The sequence below is a fragment of the Lynx rufus genome, unplaced genomic scaffold (genome assembly GCF_022079265.1).
Source record: "Lynx rufus isolate CCGP_SWC_20201006 ecotype Redwood Valley unplaced genomic scaffold, mLynRuf1.p SCAF_7, whole genome shotgun sequence".
Classification (NCBI taxonomy): Eukaryota; Metazoa; Chordata; class Mammalia; order Carnivora; family Felidae; genus Lynx; species Lynx rufus.
This window is the reverse complement of record NW_025814889.1, coordinates 49,961,679-49,977,392: the sequence shown is the minus strand read 5'-3', so window position 1 is coordinate 49,977,392 and position 15,714 is coordinate 49,961,679. Positions and strand designations below refer to the sequence as shown.

Sequence of the window (15,714 nt, the reverse complement as noted above, 5' to 3'; positions counted from 1 at the left end):
CAAAATGCATGAGAATGCCCATTTCCCCACAGTCTCTACAACAGAGTAATGTCAAACTCTTCAATTTTTACTAATTTGAGTGTGGAAAATGGTATCTCACTAAAGTCTTAATTGACATTTCCTTTATTATGAGAAAAGTTGAACCAACGTCTTTTCAATGCTTAGAATAATTTGTATTTCTTTCAGTCAACTATCTTTTCATACATCTAGTCCATTTTTTTTCCTATAGGATTGTGCACTTTTGATTTTTTAGAAGATTTTTCTATAGTGGAGATGTTAACTCTTTGTATATGATAAAAGTTATAAATATTATTCCCCATTTATCAAATATCTTTTAACTTTCATTCTTGTGTTATTTTCCATGCACAAGATTTTTAAGTCTGTTTTGTCTTTTCTTTGGGGGGAGTGGTTATGTTTATAACAAAATTTATCAATCTTCTCCCTAATTGCTTCTATATTTTGAATCATGTTGGAAAAGTTTTCCTTACTTTCAGATTATAAAGAAATGCTCTCATGTTTTATTTCAGTTTTCATATTCTTTTTTTTTTACCTTTGTATCTCTGACCCATTTCAAAGTATATTAAAATAGGTTTTAAGAGTGAACTCAACTTTATCACTTTTCTTTGTAACTCTCAATTTATCCAGCCTCACTTATTTAAAAGTCTACATTTTCCCCACTAATTTGAGATGTCACCTTCATTGTATACAGCCACTTGCATTGCTGAAGTTTCTATTCTGTTCCTTTGGTCAGTCTGACAATTTATTTATCTATCTTGTCTAACTGTGGCCTTAATTTCTAACATTTTTTTTTACTGTATAGTTGTCTATACAGCTGCTATCACTAAGAATGATGCAGTGAGTTGTATTTTTAAAAATTAAATACATTCACCAATGTTACTTCATCCTCCCCTCCCCCATACCTGTGACGTGGGCAGAGTGGGTACCATGTATCCTCTCATAGCTCAGACTCCATATGCTTTGCTCTGCAGTATATGAAGTGGCACCTCTTCGTATCTTTACCATTTTATCTACCATATTATTTTGTTTTTAAATTTTTTCTAATGTTTATTTATTTTTGACACCGAGAGAGAGACAGAGCATGAGTGGGTGGAGGGTCAGAGAGAGGGACACACACAGAATCCCAAGCAGGCTCCAGGCTCTGAGCTGTCAACACAGAGCCCGAGTGGGGCTCAAACTCACAGGCTGCGAGATCACGACCTGAGCGGACGTTGGCTAACGACTGAGCCACCCAGGCGCCCCTATCTACCATATTATTTTGAAACTATCTACTTATGATTATAATTGGGTATTCCCGTGTCTGATAAATGCTTGGAATATGGTAAATGTTCAGTGTCTATTATCGTTAAACTGAGTGCAGAAACTGAGGCATAATTAAATAAAATGACTTACCAAGGACCTCGTGGAAAATAGCTGAAGTGGAACCAGAACCCAAGGCTTATTTTTCTCAGACCGGAGCCCACTTTAGTATACTACATATGGGAGCATGGAAAATATCATACACAGAAGCCCCTGCCCCTGTTTGTCAGAGTCCTATGGTCTGTGGATCACAGCTAAGCAGTGCACATCCTCCTAATGATCTGTGGAAAGGGTTCAATGTGCAAAAAAGCTGAGAGACAGTCTTTGTCAGCCCCAGATAGCAAAAAAGAGAAAAATGGAAAGTATAGAGTTTTATTGAAAGACAATGTTAGCCGTTTTTGGAATAATTATCAAATACTTCTGGATTTTTGTGAATATATATCTTTACAATTTTTAAAACTTTATTTATACATAACATTTTTAGATTCAAAATTTTCTAAATAACGATACACCATCCATCCATTTGCTTCCTGATTTCTTATTTGAGAATATACTTATTTGAATTAAGAAATGCAATTCTTCAAGTAAGAACAGATACATATAATCAACTGTTCACCGCCAATCTATTTGTAGTCCATATGTTACATATTTTAACATATGATAAAGTAACCCTTCTTTGGAAATTTACAAGGAAAAATTTTATTACCAGCAACCAAAAGTATAATAGAAAATGTTCGCGGGTAGTTTACTTTACACAATACTCTATAAAGTGAATACCTCGTTGTTTTTAGTTTTGTTTTGTTTTCTATTTTCGAGTTATAAGATCACCCAACTATGATGTGGTAAAACTCTGTCTTCCCTCTTAGAAAAGTATATAATCCTTATTTTGGCTTCTTCTTCTCTGATGACTAAATTGGAAATTCCTCAAAGCTGTAATTCAAAGCCATAGGTGACCTTAAAGAAATGATTTTTTATATGCTACCTTTTATTTTAAGGTAACTTTTCAAATGTGGACCATGCATTCCATTATGTTTAGCTGTCAAGCACGGCCTTCATTTGCATTTCTTCCCACTGCTATAATTTTGAGAACTGGCAGGTGACCAAAGAAGAAAAAATGTGCATCTACCATCAGAGTGCAATGTAGGCTTTTTTTATTATAATTAAGTAGCATAGATATTCATGATTAGATCAAGGTCAGAGGAGCAGAACATCAGAGCCAAGGACTTAAAGGTACAAAGAATAGAAAAATTGCTTTCTAAAGTTTTTTTAAAATAGTAATAGCTACAATCTTTAAGTTTTGCAATAAAACATTTAAAATAGCTCATCTGTTTTATTTTAAAATGTGCACGCCTGGTGTGTTTGCCATGCACATTTGAACCAGAGCTTGAAGTCTCCATTGTATTTTCATTCCAGTTTTTTTTTTCAACTTCCCATTTCTGCTCCTGGTGCAGAAAAGCAATTTGAAAATTATAATGACAATGGATTTTTTTAAAAAGCTGAGTCTACACGACACCCAAAATTATTTGTACAGAAGGCTTGAATTTTCTATTAAATCTAATGGATGAATCCAAGAAGATGGTGTGATATCTAGACGTAGATGTTTTCAACAGGATATCCCTAACATTCGGGGATAACTCCACGGTTTGATGGGACAACCGCTGCTCTCCTTGGGCAGACAGATTGCTGTACAGTTCCTTCCCTTGCCTTCTCTAGCTACCTTGTGACTCCCTCCCAGTCCAGCTGATCAATTTAGGCTTGCTACATCCCTGCCTTCTTTCCCTCTGACTTAAAACCTGTATAGTACCTTATCTACTCCTTCTCGATTGCCTAGGCTAACTTTTCTCCCATGATAGTCTTCTAACTGATGTGGAGCCCTAGGATGCATTCCAGGGACCCCATGTCTTCCCACACTCTTTTCTTAAGTGATCGCTAATCCCACAGCTTGTAATACCAACTATACACCAAAACACTCAAGTTCATATTGACCTCACCTTGAAACTCACATATCCAACTTCTATTTGACCTTTTTTTTTATGGTGGAAAACTTTTTTTTTTTCAATTTAATACATTCCTACACAGTTTCTCTCCCTTTTCCATTCATATGTATGTATTGTGAAATTCAGAAATAAGACTTCTAATCAAATTGTAGATTGACCATGCATTTATTGCTATCTCTCAAAACCTCATCAAAATAAAAATACAAAGGGGGCTCCTGGGTGGCTCAGATGGTTAAGCATCCGACTGTTGATCTCAGCTCAGGTTTTGATCTCAGGGTTGTGAGTTCAAGCCCTGTGTTGGGCTCCACTCTGGGCATGAAGCTTACTTAAAAAAAATAAAAATAGATAATAATAAAATCAAATACAGAAACAAAAAGATATGAGCTCTCAAAAATGAATAGAAAATAAGTCATTAGAAGATAAGAGATTTTCGTACATTTCTTGAAGACAAGGCTCAACATTTTAACTTGTTTTTTTAATGGCCCTCTCAAACTTAACTAACCTGACCAAAATTCAACTCCTGATTCATTCAACTGCAACCGAGCCCCTTTCTTGTGTTCTCTGTCTCAGTGTAAGTCACCCACACCCAGTTTTTTAGGAGAAAAATAAGTAGTCATCCTCAAATTTTCTCTTTTGTTCAAACTCCCCCCACATCAGAAAATACTGCCAGTTGTTCAAACATACATCCTATTCTGTCTGCTTCTCTTCTTTGCTATCACTACATCCAAGTCACCACTACCTCTCGCCCTCTCTCAGCTTCCCTTCTTGTTTTCCAAAATGTATTATCCAAGTACACATCCTATAATATCTCTCTGCATAAAATCTCTTTTTTTTTTTTTTAATTTTTTTTTCAACGTTTATTCATTTTGGGACAGAGAGAGACAGAGCATGAACTGGGGAGGGGCAGAGAGAGAGGGAGACACAGAATCGGAAACAGGCTCCAGGCTCTGAGCCATCAGCCCAGAGCCCGACGCGGGGCTCGAACTCCCGGACCGCGAGATCGTGACCTGGCTGAAGTCGGACGCTTAACCGACTGCGCCACCCAGGCGCCCCTCTCTGCATAAAATTTCTTAATGGTTTCTCATAACACTGAGGCGGGGAAACTCCAAGCTCCATACTTTAGCCTGTAAAGTCTGATCTCTGACCAACTCTTGGGCCTCACTTCCTTCCAATCTTCTTACTAACTGAGCTATTGCCTCATCGACCTGTACCATTCCTGAATCTCTCTTAGCTCATTTCTACCCTATGACATGCCTGGCATATGCTTCCTCCATGTCTTTTCCCTACTTCCAGTCATTCAATCCTCAGTTCAAATTTCCACTCTTTTGGTTGTCTCTGTATCTCATAATGAGTGTCTGTCTTATCAGTCCATTTTGGTTTCATCATTGAATTCACCTGATATTTTTCTGCTTGGCTAGTGTCTCCCCCACCAGAAAGATAACTGAGGGATTTGTGAGTCTTGTTCACCACTATATTCTCAAGAATGAAAGCCCTGGGCACATAGTAGGTACTTAATATGTTGAATGAATGAATTATTGCATTCACATTTGTTTGGAATCAATTATGTGCCCTTGCTGACCTAGCTAAAATTTTAGACCTCATTCATTATCGATCATTTCTTGTTCTTTTTTTTTTTTAATTTTTTAATGTTTTATTTATTTTTGAGACAGAGACAGAGCATGAGCGGGGCAGGGGCAGAGAGAGAGGGAGACACAGAATCCCTAGCAGGCTCCAGGCTCTGAGCTGTCAGCACAGAGACTGACGCGGGGCTCGAACCCACAAACTGTGAGATCATGACCGGAGCCAAAGTTGGATGCTTAACCAACTGAGTCACCCGGGAGCCCCAGTCATTTCTTGTTCTTAACCATTTTGTTTTTGTTGTTTCATATCACCCTATCAGATATAATTTTACTTGTTTAAATAAATTCATTTTTCAAAGTGCGTATTCAGTTGAAGCCAGTGCTACTCAAAGCCTTGCCCGCGGAGAAGTGCTGATCAATGAACTGTTTGTTACTGGAGTGCAACAAAATAAATATAGACACTGAGAGAAAACATGTAGGAATATTTACAGAAAGTTAGATTTTATGTCTGTTGAAGGTAATAATAAAAATATCAGGATTTATATTTTATATGTCTTTGTTTTATTCTTTAGGTATTCCATTTCATTATATTTTAAAAATGTATTGACCATAATAGTTGAGACTTTTTTTAAAAACCTTTTTTAACACAACTAGTTTAAGAAGCAATAATCTAAACTACTTCTCCTTAGAAATAATATGCGGGGTACCTGGGTGGCTCAATCGGTTGACCATTCGACTTCAGCTCAGGTCATGATCTTGTAGTTCATGAGTTCAAGCCCCACATCGGGAGGGCTGCTGTCAGCACAGAGCCTGCTTCAGATGCTCTGCTCCCCTCTTTTTCTGCCTTTCCCTCACTTGCACTCTCTAACTCTTAAAAATGAAAAAAAATAGAAATGATAAAGATATTTAACTGTTTAATAATACTGCAGGTATCAACTTACCATGCATTAAGAGCAGATGCAAGCTTATCTTGCAACAAATAGTGACTTACTTAAGCAAAAAAGGAATAATGAGTTCAAAACGTATTTAATGTAATTTCCTGAATTTAAAAAATAGAAAATTAGGGAGAATATTTTTGGAAATACTCTTTCTTCTTGTGAATAGTTATCATTTCATCATAAAGCCTATTTGAAAGCATAGAACATGTTGGATTAATGCCAGTAATAACCCTACTATCTGCACAGCACTGTTTTGTAAAAGGTGAGCAGAGAACAGGTTGATGAGCAACAGAGGCGAGATCACAAGGGAATGTCAGGGAGTTAAGCCTCCTCACCCAGAACTGTTCAAATTCAGTCTCCAGGCTGTTCATCAAGACATTCTCAGCTCTCGTCTTACTAAAATCTTAACTCAACTAATTGAAATAGCTAGGAAAGTCTCATAATAGAGCAGTTCTTCCTGCAATAATAAAAAGATGTCCCTGTTCTTTCCTAAGAGACACAACCACTCACAGGTGCTTCTGTCCCCTTGGCCCTCTCAGTCCCTGGGCTTTCATCTGTGTCTGGCAATAGTGACTACAGATATGAGCTCATAGGAGATGCAATTATTCCGACATACTTCCACTTGACCTCAACACACTTCACAGAGGCCACCATAGAGCCACTGCTGTAATCATTCTTGGTCACTACCAATTTGGGCTGGATTTGATTCAGTGACTTAGAGGTTAAAGGTTCCATATTCAATTACCAGGCCCCCAGCTTCCTCAATTAATCAAAGCCTGACATAATAGGTCTATTACAACTCTTAAAAGAGATCAAATCAATATAATCACTCTATAACCATAAAAAGAAATATTAATAAATATTCTTTATTTAAATGTAAAAACCAATAGTCTATGGCATTTAAATGAATTTGGTTAGAATGTATTTCATCTAGCATTTCATTGTGGGAAACTTGAACATAAACAAAATGACAATCAAACTATACTCTGAGTTTTTACAGTGGACTTCTTGGGAGAAACTCAAACATTTTTACATTTATTATATCATTTATCGCTCAACCATGGTTTGGTGTCTATGTAATTTGTGGAAGGGTTTATTTGGTCAAGGGAGTACTATGAAAAATTGTAACAATTATGATGGCGCACTGAATTGCTAACTAAACAGAGGGGAGGGGGAGTAGTCTCTTATCTGTTTTGTATCAGGAAGTCCTAATGGAGTCAAAGAAAAGGTGGAATCTGAAAGATCATAAAAAAAAAAAAAAGCAACAATGAGGTTGCAAATCACGAGCAGTAAGTGACTGCTAACATCTGAAGCAATAAAATGCTTCTGATGCCAAAGTGACAGCCATATAAACCCAGAGGAAACTACTGGAAAAGTCAAAAGCCAGCTAATCCAATCTGAACTTTTAGTGACACTATCAACATGTATAAAGTCATTTGAAGGGTTCAAAGTTTAACCTTACATCTGAAATTCAAGGATAAAGTCAAAGCAGAGAATACATTTTGCTTCATTTCCATGTCAAAATAAGAAACCACCCTCTACCTGACAAGTGAGGATTATTTATATAAGAGTTTATATTAAAAAAATAGTAATAGTTCTTTGTGTTAAGGCTGTAAAAGAAAGTTCTGGTTGTCTTATTCATTAATGAGTTAGACTTCTAAGAGATTGTGGAATTTCTTACTTTGGTGTTTTATTTTGTCACCTTTCTTCCCTTTTTAGTATGTTCCCATTGATCTTACCTTTTTCATTTTTTACATCAGCTGTCAAGCACCACCTTGGGCTGGTCACCAGGATGCCAGAACCCTTGTCAGAAGCTTGTTCCTTTGAATTCAGCCCCTTGAGTGCTAAAACCTTCTCGCTCACTTTACTGCCCTTCATCCTTGCAATTGTCATCTTTCTGATTGACATCTTGGAAAATTGAAGAACAATTCCTTTACTAATACATAACATTTCAAATTCATTGCAGGCTACTCCCTCCTGACAACCTTTGGGGTGTTTGTTAATGCACTGAAAACATGCTGTCTGCAATATTGCCGTCTTGCCAGAGATGTGACCAGCTGGTTAGACCACGCCAAGAAAAAAAATGGTGGTTGCTACAGTGAGCTTCACGTGGAAGATACAAAATTTTTCTTCACCTGTCTCCCTCTCCTCATTTTTCAGCTCCTTTACAGAATATGCATCATGCAGGTAAGGAGGGGTAATTAATATTGCCCCCAAAACAATAAAATGATTGCATGTGAACCTTACCAGTAACTATTTTCATCCCAACAAGCTCTTCTCATATACTTTGTCAGGCAGTTATCGCATAAATGCTTCTCATCATTACAGGCTCTAATTTGAAGAGACAAGTGGGGTCAGGCAGAGGTATACCTGAGGAGAACCTAGTATGTAAAACTAGAAATGTCTTCCAGAAATTGTGGACGATATTTCGGAGTGCATAGTCACAAGGCATAAGAGCAATGCATGAAAAAATGAAATCTATGGGCAATTCCCCCACCTTTTTTTAACCAAAGGTTTTGCCTTCCTCCTTCATTAAACCTTTAAAAGCCAGTACTCACATGTAGCTAACTTGACTGATTGAAGTACCACCTCCACTGTACTCTTAAGTACATGTGCTAATGAACAAGTGATTCTTTCCCCACCCACCCTTAGTTCCTTGGTGATTCAGTCCCTATGCGGTGGAGAAATGAAAGGGAAAAACAGCAAGGCCAAAGTAACTTTTATAAATATATGTGATAAAAAATAATTCCAATGTGATAATGGTCAAAGACTAACTTTCTTAGGAAGAAATATAAATGATTATAAAGTCTTTGAAGAAATTCAGGACTATATTTGCTGTCAGCCCACAACTTGAAATTTAAATGGGTAATGATCTGAGTTATATTCATAAATCCTAGAGCAATAGAGCTGAAAAGAAACTTAGAGACTAATTTACTCAACTACTTCGTTTGTTGAAGAAGAAACTGACGCTCAGTAAAATTAAGCGATTTTTGGAAGGGATGGCTAAGTCACACAATTATGAAAGGAAAAACAAATCTACCTGCTGGCTCTTAGTATAATGCTTGCTCTAATAGACTAGGGGTCAGCAAATTACTGCCTGCAGGCCAAATCCAGCCCACCGCTTTTTTTTTTTTTTGCAAGATAAAATTTTTTTATATGCAAGATAAAATGGTTTTTATATTTTCATATGCTTGAAAAAAATCAAAATAAAAAACTATTTTATGGCTCATGAAAATTCTATCAAATTCAAGATTCAGGGTCAATAAATAAAGTTTTATTTGAACACAGCCATTCTATGTCTCCTTATGTATGAAGCAGCAGGGTCCAGTGGTTTCAATAGAATCAGTATGTGGAAATTTTTTCTGTCTGGCCCTTTGCAAAAAGTTTCCCAAGAACCCTTGCTGTAAACAATACATGAAAGCTAAGTTGATTTAGTAGATTCAGCCTCCCTCCTGACTCCACAGTAGGAACTAGCACAAAAAGACAAAAATATTACCAATATAAATGATCATTAATATCATATACATCTTAAAATGATAAAATTAATAATAAGTACAAAATTACTAAGTGGTCCATAGCTAGCCTCAAACCTTCTATGCAATCAGCACAAATTTATCTTCATAACGCAGCGACACTTGATTTTTTTTTATTAAATTCAAGCCTTTTTTGCAAACTGACATAATTTTTTAATCTGACAAAAATTACCATATATTTCAATAAACCAACTTTTAACTATCTTACTAAATCTAGAGGCCCAGTTATTGATCACCTATATGTGTCACAGCTCCTAAAAGATGACATCATAGTATCTCATTTAATTCCCACAGCAAGTTTACGATGGCTGATATTATGATGTTAAATCTGAGGCTCAGAGACATTAAGTAACTTGCACCTTGCTTACAGTCACCCTACTAAAAATGGCATTTCAACTCAGGGCTGGGATCAACAACCACGCTTTGCTGTTCCCCACAATGCCTCCCTTGCAGCCGGGTTAAAAATCCCTGACACAGACGTACAGGTGCCAAAATTATACACAGTAATATTATGCCAGAAAGTTTTTTCAAAAAAGTTTAGAATGTATTTCTCAAGGGAGGCAGAGGAAACTTCCAATGGGACAGGCTGAAATTAGATTTTTACCTTCAGATGAAATAATCACCAGCATAAAGGCGATCAAAGCACCAAGAATAAAACATCCTCAAATTCCATATTTTAAATTTAGTAGCCATTATTGACCTTCAGTTCCAAGACATACATTTAAAATATGTTGATATTAAGGCTCATGATGTTGCCATTTGACATTACTGGCCACTCAAAGGTGAAAATGAATCTCTATTGACAGCAATTATTTCTGAATACTCAGAGGCTTGTATGAAATAAAAGTATTTAAAATTTTAAAAGGGGATGATTTCAGAACTTGAGGCAGAAGCAGAAATGATTTCAAGCTTTCAAGACACTGGAGCCTTTTCTTAAATTAGGCAATATATTAATATTGCTTCACTAAAGATTAATAGTACATTCACCACATTATTAAGTTAACAGGTTTCTGTGTCTGTGATTCATGCCGATAATAACTTTATTCCTATTAACAATAATTCTCATTTGAAATCAGTAACAGAAACTTCCAAGTTATGCTGGGAGCCTTTCAGTCTTAGAGCCGATCTGCTGCCAGCATTTTTTTTAAAAAACATCTTTCATTTTCCTCTGATTGGGGGATACGTGCTTAATAATTTTATTAAACTAGGGCAGAGCTAGCTAATTTTTCCCTTCAGTCTTGCCATCTGAATTCAACCAAAGCAATCTTTGTTTATAATCCTAAAGGTCAAATTAAAGATTGGAAGATAAATTATCACCAGGACAAATTTTATAGAGATAGAAAGAATGTCCCTGAAAATACGGTCCATTCCTGGGTTTAGGCAGTTAACGTTGCAATAGGCTCATTTTACAAGCGGTGGGCTCGTTAACAGCTGCACTTATGACTCTGACTCTTCTGCCCTCTGAAATAGTGCAATTGATAACAGAGAAGGAGTCAGTGAAAGTTTCAAACAGGAAGTTATCATTCGGGTATTTGAGTAGTGCTGTTCTCCCAATACAGCGATGAGGCAGAACTCTTACTGCAGTGAATGCACGGCCAGAAAAAAGGTTTGGAGAATCCATTTCTTAAGGACAAGATTTGGGGTGACTTCCTCTCCAAGCCACTTAGCAGCTTTGTGTTCCAGTGGGAATTAAAGAAATACTATGCACTATGAATGATAATAGTGAGTGATTGCAACAAAGTTCACAAACTAGAAAAGTGAAGAGACGCCCTCTTTCCTGTGACACTGTGCTTATTAACAAGAGGTTTGGAACACGTGAACAGGCTCCAAGTTAGGGTTAGGCTTTCAGTGAAAATTATTAGGGTTATTTAAATTTTTTTTAGTGTTTATTTATTTTTCAGAGAGAGACAGAGACAGAGCATGAGCAGGGGAGGGGCAGAGAGAGAGGGAGACACAGAATCCGAAGCAGGCTCCAGGCTCCGAGCTGCCAGCACAGAGTCCGACGCGGGGCTCGAACTCATGAACCGTGAGATCATGACCCCAGCTGAAATCGGACACTTAACCAACTGAGCCACCCAGGTGTCCCAGGGTTATTTTAAAAATGAAGAAATTCGGACACTACACTGAGTGTTTGGGATGGGGTAGAAGTTTTCTTTGTTTTTGCTTTTTGGTTTTTGGGGGTTTTTGTTTGTGTTTTCATTTCTTATCTGCTAGTTTATTATGCAGATCTTTTTCATGCAGCCCCCTTTGTGGTCCTCCAGTGTCACATACTTAGTTTAAAACGAGAGTGTAAACACAAGTATATATTTTTTCTCTTTTTTTTGTGTTCTCTTCTCATTGTAGAAGTGAAACCAATCCAAGGAACCCACAAAGACAACCTGCTACGAGTGCTGTGTTTCTACCCTGGGCCCCTCTTCTTAGTAAAAATCATTCCTATCTATTTTGTCACCAAACTACATGCTATTTGAAGGATTTTTTTTCTAGCCCCCAATTTTTTTCATCAGGTTAAAAAGAAACATCCTTAATACTTTCTACTGGTTTTTAGTTTGTTGTTTGGGAAAAAAAGTCTATTTGTTTATATGCAAAGTTATATATTTTTTATACGTCATTTGATTTCTTATGTGTCATCCTAAGCACTTTCCATAGGAGAAGTAAGAAGTTAGACTGAAGGACAAAAGCTTCCTCCATAAAGAATCAGTGGTATTGCCAAAGACTAAATAGAACTCATGCTGCCTTTTCTCAGCTCATAGTTGGGACGTTGAAGATCTGGGGAACATCCAGCTCATCTGCCCCAGAGTATGTGCAAGGGGCAGGGACATCATCTGCAGGATGCTGTCTGCAAAGTTAAATCACTATCTTGATGCCAGTTCCTTTCCCCCTCAAATACAGATTCCTTCAGGATATTATGTGCAGACCATGAATTCTAACCTGAATTTGGATGGATTTCTCCTGCCAATTGCAGCAATGAATGTCGTCAGCATTCTCCCACTACTAGTTCTGGCTCCTTTTATGGAGTATTTCAGTACCTACCTCTTTCCGTCTAAGAGAGATGGATCATTTCTGTTGGCATGCATTAGTAAGTACAACTGACCATCTCAGGTGAATTGTTTGCAACTTTGTAAAATAAACAACACTCTGCTAAGGTCTAAGCTAGCTATATGTTGTGGAGTAGAGACTGATTTTGACAAATTGGGAGGAAAGTGAATGCAAGAGTCATAACATGCAGCTTCTCAAGTCTCTCTGCGGACATCAGTGCCCCATTTTCTTCCCATCCTTTTATACCTCCTCAGAGGACACAGCTGATATAAAGGCATGATGAAACTTCCAAGACCACCGAATGGCCAATCTTTCCTCAATTGAGGCGGTCTTTATTTCTAAATCAGTGCTGACTATGTTTTTAAAACTCAACACAGGAAGGGGTGCCTGGGTGGCTCAGTCAGTTAAGTGTGCAACTCTTGACTTTGGGTCAGGTCATGATCTCACAGTTTGTGAGTTCAAGCCCTGCACTGGGCTCTCTGCTGTCAGCACAGAGCCTGCTTTGGGTCTTCTGTCTCCCTCTCTCATTCCCCTCCCCCCTCATGCTCATTCATGCTGTCTCTCTCTCACTCTCTCTCTCAAAACTAAATAGTTAAAATTATTTAATTAATTAACAAACAAGCTTTAAAAAAAATAACACAGGTAATGAAACCCAAAAATAATGTCTGGCTGAACTTGGGAGGCATTAGCCTGTGAACCAGTAGCAAAATTTCCTAAAGATTAGTACTGTGACTCACAGCTTCTCATAACACTTATTCAAATAGTAAGGTATATAGCAATAATTTTCAAACATTTTTTCCAGTTTTATTAATCTTCCAGCTCACTTGACATATAAGATTGTGTAAATTTGAGGTGCGCAATGTAATGATTTGATACATCGATATATTGCAAAGCGTTTACCGCAATAAGGTTAGTTAACTCATCCTTTACCTCACATTACTGCTGCTTTCTTGTTGTTATGGTGAGAACATTAAAGTTCTACTCTCATTTTTTAAAGTGAAAAAAAATTAGGTTATCTTACCCAGAACACAATCAGTAGAACCATAAAACAAAATTTCTCCGACTGCAGTGGGAGAGAAGGAGATGAAGACCGTTCGGATCACACTCTCCTCTGCCTTGCTCCTGTCCCTCAAGCACTGCCATGAAACAGGAAGAGGCATTGGTACAGCAAAACCAGGCTGAACCCCAGAACAGGAGATCTGGGTCTCAGCCTGTGCTCTGTGGCTAAGCTAGACGTGGGCGACCTTGAAAATCCACTTAACCTTTCTTGTCCTCTAGTTTACTTCTTTCGTTCACTGAGGGGCATATCCTCCATAAATTTGGGGTCCCTTTGTTCTGGAAGACTTTCAGAATCACTCTGAATGACATCAGTGCCTGAAGCATATCCTGACACATAGTGAAAGTTCTATAAATGTTAACTAGTATTGAATCATCATGTGTAGGGGACAGGCCTAATTGGTGGGCAAAAACAGAAAGCAAAGGCACTTTAAACTCTTAAGAAATATCATATGATGGTAACCTAATGTTTCAGTGTCTACTTAAGAAATAACTCCATTGAACTATTCAGGGTCAGGCATCTAGAAGATTCTCTTCTCTTGGTTAACCTATTTTTATTAATAATTCTTCCTCTTTAGAGATCAGTGGAGACCATGCAGCCTTTTAGTAATCCGTTACTATATTTTTCAGCTGTTTCTCTGTTTGTAGAAGTTACTTTTAGGGAGCATGCTTCCTGTTATTTACCAAAGCCATCGACAAGATCACTTCAGATCACATGTCAAGGTAGATTTGTAATTTACCTTGGTTTATTTTGTTATCTCCAGTTATAGAGGCCTTTAGCAAATAACCTTTTTTTTGATTTAGTTCTTAAGAGGCTAACCCCAACATTATTTATACATCTTAATAGGTTTTGACAATCCTTAAATCTTAAAAAGTGCTTTTTGGTTTGCCAATGTAGAAATTCCAAAACCAATATTTAGTGAATGCCCAACACTATTTCAAGATAAAACAAGAAACAAGAGATTGTACATACCTTCAGCAAGTACACTATTAAAACAGAATGAATACAGGACAAAATGGGGATAAATTTATATTGCAAAATGCCAAAAACTTTGGCAGTCTTGTCTAGTATAACGTAAAACCAGTCTGAGCTCCCAAATTATGCTTAATTACTAATTAAAAAAAATTGGGCCATTTTAGGAAAATATGCTATGCAACATGGCTGAAAGAACTACGTTAGAAGTCCTTCCTGAAAATAAGATATCTTAAATTCATTTTAAATATGAGCAAATTTCTCTTGGACAATTCTCCACTCTTGCATATTTAATCATGTCTATTCTTTAAAAGGGGTATGTTTTTTATGGATGGAGGAAAGTTAGGCAGAGTTATCTAACATATCTCATGTATATGAACTAAATATTCCCCTTCAAGATTGGTAGCAGACTTGTTGGATGGGAAAAAAGGAAAAACTAGACTCATTAAAAAAAAAAAAAAACAACTAAGATATGTTCCTTTGAGTACAGCATACTGAATTCAGTTGTTTCTAAGCCAGGCTCCATTCATTTGTTCATTTACATACTTGTTCATTTATTTGCATAATATTTTGCTATGGGAGTATAAAAAAAGTGTGATGATATGCATTTTTAAAACTAGATGTTTGCTGAAGTTCTCCATATTTCTGCTTATGATTATGGAAGATTAACAAGTTTTATCAGGACATACAAGCACAAGTCTTGGGTACATTTTTTTGTGGTAATGTACATAACTGAGTTAGTCTAATATTAAAATTTCCTTTCACTTTAAACCCAAGTTCCTTGAAAATGTGAGTGAAATATATAAGTACATCCATTGTGAACAAATGTGTATGAGTTCCTAATTTGAACCTAGGCACTTCCTATACATATCCCATTTAGCCTCATGATAAACCGTCATTTAATAAATCAAGAGTCTCAAAGAGAGTAAGTTCCATTTGAATTCAAGTCTTCTAATTCTAAGGCCATTGCATTATTATTATTATTATTATTATTATTATTCTACTTACGAGCTATAAATGACTGCTAGATTATAGTAGTTACATTACCATTGTTAATTTGGAATCCTTACTGCTATTTCTAATTAAGGCTATGATATGAATGAAAAAAACCCTTTCATCACTACAACGGGCAGTTACTGCTTAGACACCCCACTCTCTTTCACATCCAGTCATTCCCCTTGAAAGGACTGTCCTACTGAAGGAGGCAGATGGTACAGACAGTGCAGATGCCTCATGTTTGACGTGGATCATCACAGCCCAGGACAAGGGTGAGGGATGGGGAAA

The 15,714-nt window shown here is 36.9% G+C and overlaps 1 protein-coding gene across 1 annotated transcript in view; it reads left to right on the top strand.

Moving 5' to 3' along the window:
• The window catches only part of SLC15A5 (solute carrier family 15 member 5), an 84,480-nt gene that overhangs the window by 23,065 nt on the left and 45,701 nt on the right, over positions 1-15,714 (top strand). The window contains exons 4-5 of the mRNA XM_047065543.1: positions 7,799-8,019; positions 12,255-12,441. Of these exons, the coding sequence (XP_046921499.1) occupies positions 7,799-8,019; positions 12,255-12,441 (408 nt within the window). The remainder of the gene's footprint in view (positions 1-7,798; positions 8,020-12,254; positions 12,442-15,714) is intronic.